Source organism: Myotis yumanensis, unplaced genomic scaffold (assembly GCF_028538775.1).
Source record: "Myotis yumanensis isolate MYYU_CA2020_CCGP unplaced genomic scaffold, mMyoYum1.0.hap1 SCAF_15, whole genome shotgun sequence".
Classification (NCBI taxonomy): Eukaryota; Metazoa; Chordata; class Mammalia; order Chiroptera; family Vespertilionidae; genus Myotis; species Myotis yumanensis.
The window spans coordinates 26,477,212-26,489,741 of record NW_027223766.1 but is presented as its reverse complement, the minus strand read 5'-3'; the positions used below and the strand labels follow the sequence as shown (position 1 = coordinate 26,489,741).

The 12,530-nt window shown below is 37.9% G+C and overlaps 1 protein-coding gene across 1 annotated transcript in view; it reads left to right on the top strand.

The window, feature by feature from the left end:
• LOC138993168 (oxygen-regulated protein 1-like) overlaps positions 1–11,032 on the top strand; it is a 38,595-nt gene extending 27,563 nt beyond the window's left edge. Inside the window, exons 2-4 of the mRNA XM_070392289.1 lie at positions 1,494–2,117; positions 3,062–3,233; positions 5,442–11,032. Of these exons, the coding sequence (XP_070248390.1) occupies positions 1,506–2,117; positions 3,062–3,233; positions 5,442–11,032 (6,375 nt within the window). The 5' untranslated portion in view covers positions 1,494–1,505. The remainder of the gene's footprint in view (positions 1–1,493; positions 2,118–3,061; positions 3,234–5,441) is intronic.
• The last annotated feature ends 1,498 nt before the right edge of the window (positions 11,033–12,530 follow it).

The following is a 12,530-nucleotide window of genomic DNA, read 5'->3' as shown; positions in this document are numbered from 1 at the left end:
GCTCAGAAATTCCTTCCTGAAGTTTTCATTTGAGAACCAGTAGTGGGAGCAGTACTGATTGCACCACTTTTAGCTGTCATTCAAAACAGAGTTATTTACTGCAGTTTCTGCAAGTAGGATTAGTGGTGTGTTAGATAATCTTCCTGCATTCTACAATCTGTAATAGAAACATTTTACACAGTCTAATAATGTGGCTATTATTTAAGGATTTATGTGATACTAGATTTATGTGATTCTAGAATTTAATGTCAGAAAACATTTTCCTCCAGATGAACTCATTTGGTTCCCTCCAACAGACAATTGAACTTTATAAATCTTTCCTATTTCCCCTCTTTTCCTTAACTGTGAGGGCATGCAGAACTAATTTTCTCACTGGATGGTTTCTAATTTGGGTCTCTTTATTTTTTTAATTGTTCAAGAATACCTGTTAATTTTAAAGATTCATAAAATTTAGCAATGTATAAAAAACCCCATCAATATTATCCCGAGCACTGCCATCCATTGATAACTGTCATAAATAGTGGGCTGTGCATACTTTTAGACTTTTTCCACTAGTATAATAAATACAGGGGTGGGCAAAAGTAGGTTTATAGGTGAGTACACAAAACAGAGTCTGCTCTTGTATTATTCATTTATTAATTATTATATTATTATTAACCCACATTTGCCCACCTTTGATGTACAAGTTGAATGTCAGTATCCATGAGGGGATTGGTTCCAGGAACACCGCAGATAAGAAAATCCATGGATGTTCAAGTCCCATATATAAAATGTTATAGTATTTGCATATAACCTATGGGCATTCTCCCTTATACTTTAAATTACCTCGAGATGATTATACCTAACACAATGTAAATGCTATATAAATAGTTATTATACTGTATTGTTTAGGAAATAATGACAAGGAAAAAAGTCTGTACATATTCAGTAGAGATGCAACCATTGTAGGCCTAACTACATAGTACACATAAGCAAAAACGTAACTTTTCCCCCCCTGAATATCTTCCATCTGCAGTTGGTTTTATCTACAGATGTGAAATCCATGTATAGGGATGGCTGTTGAATACACCAGCAATGTCATAGCATATGTATTTTACAAACTGCGTTTTCCCTTAGCAATGGGTCGTGATCATTTTTCTATGCCAATAAATACAGATCTACAAAGTCATATGTAATGGTTGCCTACCTTTCCATTGCATGAGTGCATATATCATAATTTATTTACCTAGTCACTTCTTAGTGTCTTTAGGTTGTTTTTATCTTTATATGAGAAACATCATTATTTAACTGCTTCCTTTATGTCCTTTTACTATTAGGCCCTTAAAATTATCTTTCAAAACAGGCCGGTGTAATGAATGAATAAATGAATGAACGAAATCCTGGGAAAAGCCTGGATGTCTATAACCATACTTAGTTTGCATTATCATGATCATTATCATGTATTCTTTATGGTGCTGTTATTCTGGAGATGAATAATTTTCTTCCCTATCTAGGTCTTGGCCAAAATGAGTGAAACTCCTTCCTCTAGTTTTTCCATGATGCATCCGACTTCTTCTGAAGGTCAAGTTCCTTCTCTTCGCCACCTGAGCGTCACTCACCCCGTGGTGGCCAAAAGGATCAGCTTCTACAAGAGCGGAGACCCGCAGTTTGGTGGGGTCAGGGTGGTGGTCAACCCTCGCTCCTTTAAGACGTTCGATGCTTTGCTGGATAGCTTGTCCGGAAAGGTGCCTCTGCCTTTTGGGGTGAGGAACGTCAGCACCCCCGGGGGAAGGCACGGCATCACCTCCCTGGAGCAGCTGGAGGACGGCGAGTCATACCTGTGCTCGCACAGCAGGAGGGTGCAGCCCGTGGACCTGGACAAGGCCCGCCGGCGCCCGCGGCCCTGGCACAGCAGCCTGGCCCTCGGTGCGCATGCGCACCGCCTCCCTGCCTCCTCCGCTCCCGGCATGCTGCGCGCCCCACGCCGGCTGCCCGTGTTCCGGAACGGGGACCCCAACGCTGGGCGCGTGGTCCTTCTGAGCAGGAGGGTCACCCAGAGCTTCGAGGCCTTTCTGCAGCACCTGGCGGAGGTCATGCGGTGCCGCGTGACCAGGCTGTACTCCACGGATGGGAGGAAGGTGAGGTTCTGGAAGCTTCTCACGCCTGAGCTCGCGTCCCGCAGGACGGCAGCTCGGGAAGGAAGGCATAGGTGCCCTTGCGGTGCCCTCACGTGTGCGTGTGAGCTCCACCCTCGTGGGCGGTTGCTTTTTCTCCCCGGGAGGGTGGTTTTTCTCCCGTGCTCCCTCCCCTTGTCTGCCTTCCCTGAGCCCTGAGTTATGTTATGTGTTGGCATAGATTCTCATCTGACAATATATTTATTTTCTTCCTTTTTTTATTGATAGAAGAAGAGAGAGGGAGAGAGAGAGAAACATCACTGGTGAGAGACAATCATTGATCGGCTGCCTCCTGCACACCCCACACCAGGGATAGAACCTGCAACCCAGGCATATCCCCTGACTGGGAATTGAACCGTGACCTCCTGGTTCATAGGTGATGCTCAACCACTGAGACCCGCTGGCCAGGCTGACAATATTTCTTAAAAAGGAGTCCCCCAGAGCCTATTCTGTTAGCCTGGGAACCCTGCTGAGGGGGCCAGGAGCGAGTTTCCCCTGCAGCTGCCCCTGTGTCCACAAGAGCTCACCTTCCTGGTCCTGGTGCCTCCACCGGGCCCTTCATCCCCTGGCGCAGGGTAGACATTTGGCTACAGCTGGGTACTTTGGTGGGGGAGGCAGGGGCAGTATTGCATACCTTTTAAAGATTTATTTAGTTTGACGGAAGACAGGTCTGTCTTTTTTCAGCTAATATGGAGGCTCAGGAAGGGTGTTGGTTTAACCGCCACCACCCACACTTTGGTATTTCGTTATTTTGCGAACATCATTGGTGCCTAACAAATACTTGGTGATTTTCGCTTTCATGCCCAGGAAGTTGTTGAATTGATTCAATCCATTGTACAGTTATCCTATGGAAAGAACAAAACTGCATGCTACTTATGTAAGGACCATACCTCTTTGGTTTCTTCTAGGTTCCCAGTCTCCAGGCCGTGATTGCGAGCCCTGGAGTTGTGGTGGCAGCAGGGAGGGAGCCTTTTAAACCAGGAAATTATGACATCCAGAAGTACTTGCTGCCTGCTAGATTACCAGGGATCTCTCGTCGTGTGTACCCCAAGGGAAATACTAGGTCAGAAAGCAAAAAGAGTAAGTCACTTAAATATACAGCATTTCTGTTTAGCACTGAGATTTTTTAGCTCAACAACAGCAGTAACAACAACAAAAAATCCTTGCTTAAATGGCCAGCTTTCTTCATCACAGAAGAGAAAATGGGATAAAAAACATTGTAAACTGAAACTGATTATATTTATAGTTGGAGAGTGTCATAAAAAGTTATCTCATTTTTAAAAGATTTTTTCCAAATCAATCTGTGATATTTCTGTTTAACTTGAATTGATGAGGTATGGGTTTCTTTCATATAATACCTAGATTTAAAAAAATCAAAATGCCAGTAGTTCTTTATTTGGCGAGGAAGTCTCTGGAATATGTAGGTGACATCTCTGGTGGTTGCAAGTTTCTCTTATTATATCATGCATATATTTTAAAAAATCTCTAACTACATGCATTCTTTACTTATTGAAGGAAAAAACACAGGCCATTAGATTCACATTTTATTTATTTAAAGCAAAGTTTTATGTAGCCACTTCTTGCTTGCTAACAATAATCTAGGTTGATAATTTCTTAGGAAATACTGCACAATGTGGATAGGGGAGGAGGAGGGCCTCTTGATGCTAAGGAGTGTGGGATAGGCTGTAAATTCCCTATGCAGGCATGGCTAATTTCATTATTCATTGTGCTAAGTATTTTAGCTCTCTGCTAGAGTATTGGTTGCCATTTATACTTAAATTTTAATTGGAGATGGATAAGTAGTATTAACCCTCTACTTACTACTAAAGTGGATGAAATTCATCTGTTATTTATTGTTGTTGTTTAGTTATCTATCTATGTATATAAAAGCCTAAGTGACTGAACGACCGAACGACTGGTTGACCAGTTGCTATAAGGTGCACTGATCACCAGGGAGCAGACACTCAACACAGGAGCTGCCCCCTGGTGGTCAGTGTGCTCCCACAGCCAACCTCCCATGGCCGGCTGGCCAATCTCTCGTGGTCTCTCCCCCCAGCCGGCCACGCTCCCTCCCCCTGGCCGGCCAACCTCCCATGGTCCCTCCACCTGGCTAGCCGGCTCCTCCCCTGCACCAGCCCCGATCACCAGCTATGTTGACGGACTGCACCTGTGCACGAATTCATGCACTGGGCCTCTAGTTTTATATATAATCTCAATAGATAATTATTAATGTTTCTGTTTTGTACACATTAGCTGCTGAGTATTCATTATGTATACAGTACTATTATTTACCTTGGTCATTTTGCTAAACTGATTTTATTATTTTGTGTTTGATATGGGTTGTTGAGTATGATTTTTGATGGTTTTAGGGAATCTGAGGGCTTCCTTAAGTTTTACTTTAAAAAATTATGAGTAAGACATTTTCATTTAAAATTTTGGTAAAAGTACAGAGGGATAAGATAAAATATTTCTAGGTTTATATTTTGAAAAGTTAAGGGCAATTAATTGTTGGCAAGCATGTAAAAATCCATATAAATCACTAATAAGATTTGATTTAGTATAAGAAGCATGAATGCTAAGGTTATCTCTAGAAATACACATTATAAAGATAATGAGATATCTGGGCCTTATGTCTAGCTCTCTTTTGTGCCCTATATTAAATCAGATTCACTGATTATACAAAGTGAATGCTAAATTAATAATTATTATTTGATTAAGGTAGCCTTTAAATTATAAAAATGCTTTAGCTTTCAAAATGCTATAAATGCCTCTCTTGGATATGCACAAATGGGAAAATAAATACCACCATAAATTATTACTTGCTTTGTTTGAGTAACTGAGCAGCACTTGGGTAGACTCCAATTTCAGTACTGGTAAAGAAAATCAAACAACAAAAGTAAAGGCCACAGAAATCTATTTTTGCTAGAATACTTGGCAATTTCTGCTTTATACTTTCCTTTTTAAAATTGCCTTATTCAACTGAAAATTAAAGTTCTATGAATCTCCTCATTGGATTATGATTAAAGTTCTTTATAAAAGAAAAATTTGTAGAAATATACCAGATATTACAGTGAACTCAAATAACCAATGAATACATAGAGGTGAGAAACATATTAATGATATCTTACTATGAAATTTAGAAAAATTATATTTTTCATACTAATTATTTCCTTTTTCCTTTTCTTCTTCCTTTGCTGCCTCTTCTATTGGATATATGTATTTATAACTCCTCTATCTTCCACATTATATTTTGATGTGGGGCATCTTGTACTCTTAAAATTTTGAAAGTGAGCACACTTATGCCTTCAAGCCCAAGGTCTCAGATTTATTCTGCTGCTTCTGACAAAATGCATAATAATGATTGCTACTCAGACCATTCCTTTGCTCCTGAACATTACTTGGCCTTAGAAAAAAAGAATTCTCAGAATTTATTGATATATCCTTCTGAAGATGATGTTGAGAAATCAATTATTTTTAATCAAGATGGCACTATGACAGTTGAGATGAAAGTTCGATTCAAGATAAAAGAAGAGGAAACCATAAAATGGACAACCAGTGTCAGTAGAGCTGGTCTTTCTAATAATCATGAAAAGAATGATATAAACAGTTTTCCAGGAAGAACAGATGATCTGAAATCTGGTTTAAAGATTGCAGCATGTTCATTGTCTGCAGATGTCTCACCTTTGGAGAAAAGCAATAATGAAGAGGACAGTTTAGCAGAGGAGATAAAAACTCAAATGACAGATCAAGGGGTTGAAACTTATATTTCTAACTGTGAGAATTCTGCTATGGACACAAATGCCACCCAGGGAACTCAGGATCAAGCAGAACATCATTTTTATAGGCCACCTACACCTGGACCAAAGAGAATGAGACAAAAGAAATCTGTGATAGGGAGTGTGACCTTAGTATCTGAAACTGAAGTTCAAGAAAAAATGATTGGACAATTTTCTTATAGTGAAGGAAGGAAAGATGGAGAAAACAAATCTGAGTATCACATGTTTACACATTCTTGCAGTAAAATGTCATCAGTATCTAACAAACCAGTACTTATTCAGATAGATAACAATGAGCCGATGGAGTCATCTTCAGGAAGAAAAAAGGAAAGCAGACAACTCAAATCAAGTTCAGTAAGTGCTGGTGTTATAGAAATTACAAGTCAGAAGATGTTAGAGATGTCCCATAATCATGGCTTTCCACACACTATACTAGAAAACGTAGTTGTGGAGGAAGATATAGTTGATAATGTAACACCAGACAACAAAACTAGTATGAAGAACTCGAGAACTTATGGTAACACCAATGATGGTTTCTGTCCTATTTTAGCAGATGCAGTGCCTTCTTCAAGTACAAATTCTGGAACTGACAAATATATTTCTGAGACCCCAGCTTCAGTAGGATCCTCTACTGTCACCAGAAGAATTGACAGACTAATTAATAAATTTTCTCAGTGCAGTTTAACAAAACTTCCAGAAAATGAAAAGCAGATTTCATCATCTGTTGCCAGCAAAAAGATGATATCTCAGCAGCAAGTGAAAAGTTATAGGCATCAGAATGGAGAGATTGCAACTAAAGGAATCCCTAGTAAGAAAATAAACACAAGGGGTAGAATTGCACAGGAAACCATATTGCAAGATTCACACAGTCCCATTGAAGGAGGGTTACTTTGTGAGGAAGACCTTCATGCAAGTGATAGGGTAATTGAAACAAGTTATTTTTGTTCCAAAAGTAATCTCAATCCTGTGAATTCTAAGAATTTCCAAAAAAATAAATTAAATATTATTCAGAATCCTAAGGTTCAAGGACTTAGAGCCAAAAGAAAATCCAGACCATTAAACAAAGTAAACTTAGGAGGCTCTGCAAAAAAAGAAGTTGGTCAAGGAGATAAAGCATTTCCCCATAATAAACTCAGATATTGCAAAAATATTTTTGAAAATCAAAATTTATTTCATGTGGTTAACTTTCTTGAGCAAAACCCCAGTGCTTTTTGCAGACAACAGGCTCAAGCAGAAGTAGCATCTTGGTATTTGAGAGGAATGGAAAAGAAGAGTTTAGTTTCAAAAGTTAATAATTCACATATAACTTTAAAAAGCCAGAAAAAACAAAAAGGGGCTAAGTCAAAATCAGGAACTATTGTAAGTAAACAACGTGCTACAACAAGGGTAAATTCCTTACCATCTTTGAAAAACACTGTTTTTCCTGAGGATATTACCCATCATTCAGTTCAAAATTATATACAGAGATGGTTGCAGAACATAAATCCACATTCAGCTTTGCAACCTAAAAAATCAGCACCAATATGCAAAAAGGAAAGGTGTGTGGTAAGTTGTAACAATGGTTTTGCAGGAAATAATTATCACACAAGTTCTGAAAAAGGAAATAACTGTGTCATGAAGAGTAATAAGCTCATAACTAAAAATGATAGTTTGACAGGAGATAATCTAGATAAAGAGGTAGGTAAATCTTTTGACAAAGATAACAGTGAAGAACTTACTGAAGATCTCCATGAGAGCCAGCTTGAATCTCTGAATGATGCTTACCTGCTTTCCCTGCATGAATGTTGTACTTTGTCACAGTCAACTATTGATGATCATAATACTAAAAGTCAAGGATCTGTTGAAAAGTCAGGACATTGTTTACCAAGCCTTGTTTACCAAGAAATAAACCTAGCTACAAAAAGGCAAAGTGTAGAGGCTGCCATCCAAGTAGGTCCAATGGAAGAGGCCACTCCAAAAGACCTCTTTCTAGTACTTTTGCTTCGCCAACTGCAAGCTTTAGTTTCCAGTATTCACCAGACCCAGAATGGTGTTGTTCAAGTGCCAGGTTCACTTGTAGATGTGCCTTCCCATTACCCAATGTGTGATTCATCCACTAATGTCCTTCTAGCTTGGCTTTTGGTGCTAAACCTAAAGGGAAGTGTGAATAGCCTCTGTCAAGGTGATGCTCACAAGACTACCAACAGAACTTCAGAAATACTTGCCTTGTTGGAGGTTCTAAAGCATGTTGCCATCACAGAGGAAGCTGATGACTTGAAGGCTGCTGTTGCCAATTTAGTGGAGTCAACTACAAATCCCTTTGGACTCACTGAGACAGGACATGACATGGTTCCAGTAGGTCTTTCTGCAAATTGTTCCACACCTAACATTCAGAGAGTTTCTAAGTGCATTGAAAATGAAAAAGCACAGAAAATCTCCTCTTTAAATGCCAGTGAGGACTGTGCTTCTGAAGTTTGTCTTTCAGAGGCGACTTACTCTCCATGTGAGGTGTGCACTGTGAGTAACATTTATCCTTCAAAAGAGACTTGTAACTTCAGAAATGTTTTTTCCTGTAGTGATGGCTGTACCATGGATCAGACCTCTATGAATCAGGCTTGTTTCCCAGGAAAGGTCTGTTCACTTACTGATGCAGTATCTTCCCATAAGGTTTATGCTCATGAGGAAAAACATACTTACGAGACAGCTTGCCCAATTGATGGGGCCTACATTCCCATAAAAGTCTGCAACACCAGTGACTTCTTAAATTCCAAAGAAATAACATATACTGATAATTTGAAATTCACTGAAGAGGTAGAAAGAGTTGATGATGTTCAGAAAGATCTAAATATTTTGGCAGACCCTGGGTATAAACATGGCTTTAATGTATTGGTGCCACACCAAAATAGCAATTTAAGCCATTGTGGTGTTTCCCTAAATGCAACTGAACCAGAATTTGATAAGGAACATAGTGCTCTAGATGAATCTAGAGGTTGTTTATTAAAAAAGTCTCAGGATAAAAATTTATATACATCCTTTGATAAGGAAGAATCAAAGACTTCTGAAGAATCAGGTTCAATAACCGAAAGCATAACATCAAATGAAAGACACATTTCAGAACTGGAATCCTTTGAAGAATTAGAAAAGCAGGACATTGATATCTTTAATACAAAGCTAAACACTGGAGAGCAAACTACTGAAGAACTGATCCCAAAAGAGTTAGAGACTAGTAAAAATCTGGAGTTAATAGAAGTCCAGAACATTGTGGAAGAAGAAAGAAGGAATGGTGTAATTTGTAAGGCAAACAGTAGGGGGATGGCACCACCACCATCTTTAGTGTTTTGCTCTGCTCCTGAAAAGGAACTCAATGAGGGAGAAACTAATATGAGGGTAAAAATGATGGTGAAAAGCATGGAAATTGGAAGTTGTTCAGAGCCCTCTCTTGATTTTAAAAACGGCTTCAAGAGAACAGTGACTTCTGATTGGTCAGACTATGCACAAGACAGTGAGAATGATCAGCCATGGAAAACATCCAGTGATGGCTCCAATGACAATGGTGAGGAGATTGCTCAAGAGAAAGAATATAATAAAGGACTTGTTAAGAGAACAATAGAAAAACTTTATGGTAAAGTGGAGATTGTTAAACCATCTTTTTTCCCTGGGCCTCTGCACAGATCTCAGGTTTGTCCTTACAATTCTGTGGAATTTCAATGTGCTAGAAAAGCAGGTCTTTATGATTCTGAAAGTCAGTCATTTGGCTCTTCTGGACAGGTATCCAGAGGTTCATCTAAGTTGCAGAAATTTCAGGAGGGAAGACAAGATAAATGTGACTTTAATGACATGAAGGCCAGTTATCATGGGGGAGACATTGTAGAACATAGCACAAAACAACATGTTCATAGCAGAATCCTCAGGGACAGAGAGGAAGGAGTACTGATTGACAAGGGCAAGTGGCTCCTGAAAGAAAATCATTTGCTAAGAGTATCATCTCCTGAAAATTCTGGCATATGTGGCAATGCAGATACTATATCAGTGGATACTCTACTTGGGAATAGTAATGAGATACTGTATTCACACTTTGGAAATTTGGCCCCAGGCCCAAACATGGCTGAACTCTCCTCTTCAGAATTGGAGGAACTGACTCAACCCCTTGAACTGAAATGCAATTATTTTAACATGCCTCATTGTAGTGACTCTGAGCCTTTTCAGGAGGATTTGCTAGATGTTCAAAATAAAACTTGTCCTAAGGAGAAAATACGAAATCATCATGCAGAGGAGAAGGATAATCATAGGTCAGAAAGAGCATGCACCTCTGTCACTCATGTCTTTACTGCTGCCAACAAAGTCCATCCTGCCTCTGATGATACTATTAAACACCAGCCATTGCCTGGAAATAATAGTACTCATGGTGCACTTCAGGAGGGTGACTCTTTGGATAAACTCTATGCCCTTTGTGGTCAACATTGCCCAATACTAACAGTTATTATCCAACCTATAAATGAGGAAGACCGAGGATTTGCATATTGCAAAGATTCTGATATTGAAAATTCCTTGGACAACTATTTATGGATGAAAATACACCCCTGTTTCCTAGAGTCAAACAAGACCATGTTCAGAAATAAGAAAGAAAGTAGTAGAAAGGCATTTATTGATAAATCCATTGGTGATATATTTGATCGACTTTATTTCAATAGCATATTTGACTTGATGGGTAAAAGAAGAAAATTAAAAAGAATTAACTTCTTGGACTTAGAGGAAGAAAATAAGTTAAACAAATTTCAATTATATTTAAAGAAAAGGTTTTGTGTGAATTTCTTACACACATTACTGTTAGTTGTGGGTGATGTGAACTCAAATACACAAGGTCCCAACAATCAGACAAATGAAATATTTGAAGTAATTGACGAGAATAACAACTTATTAAACAACAGATTCCAGAGCTCAAGGACAAATCTGAACCAAGTAATAAGAGAAAATATCAACTATTATTTCTTCTTTGAAATGTTTGTTCAAGTCTGTCTACTTGAGACATCCTTAAATATTAGCAACAGAAATGTATTAAAAATATTTTATGGTTTTGAGGGTGAAAATTTTTTCATTTGGGAAGAGGAAAACCAACTAAATTAAATAATTTTGAAAGCAGGAACAGAAAGACAATTTCAATATCACCACTGATTTTTTTTCATCATGAGTTTTTTTTCCTTGTAATAAGATGGTGTACATGGGATGGATATGGATTAGATAACCTCCAAGAATTTCTTACTTCTTCAAAATGATAATCTGATTTGACATATCATCCCTCTGTTCTTCATTTTTCAGACTCAGTTTCTATTCTATTATTTCAGAAGTGTGTGTCTTTCTGATAATGTATAATTTCCTGTCTCTTTGATTTTTCTCCTAGGATATTATAAATGCCCTAAGTATAAGAATTATATCTTTTTTTAATGTTGTCACTCAGTGCAAAATGTATTGGTGAATAAATAGATTAGACATAGCCTTAAAGCACTTCATTTATTAACTTTACTGATTTGATAAAAGTATGATTGTAAGATCTCCACAACAATCCCTAACGTTTTTTGTGCCAAATGTGTTGAATTTAGTTTTCCTCAGAACATCTGTTAAATGAACTTATAAGCATTTCTGTGGAACAGGATTCACCATTTTTCTTCACGATTAGGAAAAGATGTTCTACTACTAAGCTGTCTCTCCAGTACTTTGCCTATAGATTATATTCTTTTAAATATTAGTAAAATGTCAAGAGATTCAAATAGGTCATACAAAATGGAAAATTTTAAGACATACTCTGTGAAGAAAAATTGAAGGAACTGGAATGATTTAACTTGGAAAAGAAAAGAGGTGATTTTAGAGGTGACTAAACTTTTCAGAATTGGAAAAGTACTTCTGTGAAGAGGAACTTGACAGAATTCTTTCTGTGTTAACCTGCATTAATAAAAAATTATATATAAATAAAAACATGTTGCCCAGAGGATAAATTCAGCTAGACTATGAACCATAAATTCTCTGCTTTGAATATCATGATATTTTGCCTGGGACTTAATCCAGGAACCTTTTAAGATCCCTTCTTCTTCCTCACTATATGATGGTATAGAAATGAGTCTTATAAAATGTTGAAGTCTGTGTCTCTTGTCTGGAACTGACTCAAAGTAGGACGATTAATGTTTTGTGGAGTCACACGTAGAGGTGCTAAAATAACAAATTTGGTATTAAGAAACTAAAAGGTAATTGATTTTATGGAGAATACTTTTGGTCAGTTGAACATGAGTAATAAATCCATAAAAAAATTATGAGTTGCTATTTATTTCACCAGATGAAGACTGCCTCTATATAGAGTATGGTTTTTCTACGTTGTGATACATACTTCTAATTGAAAGGTGAAAGTTTAATGTTATATAAGCTTTTATATTGAGCAATGAGTACTTTTGGTGAAATTGTGGAGAAATAATAGGGGAGAAGAGTTAACATTAATTTTGTGTCTACTGTTTACCAGGGACTATGATAGTCTTACAGATTTATTATATGTAATCTTTCCTTGTAAAGGCTCTGTTGGCTTTGATACTACCTTTTTGCAGATGAGACAACCTAGAAGCAGGGAGCCAGAGTACTT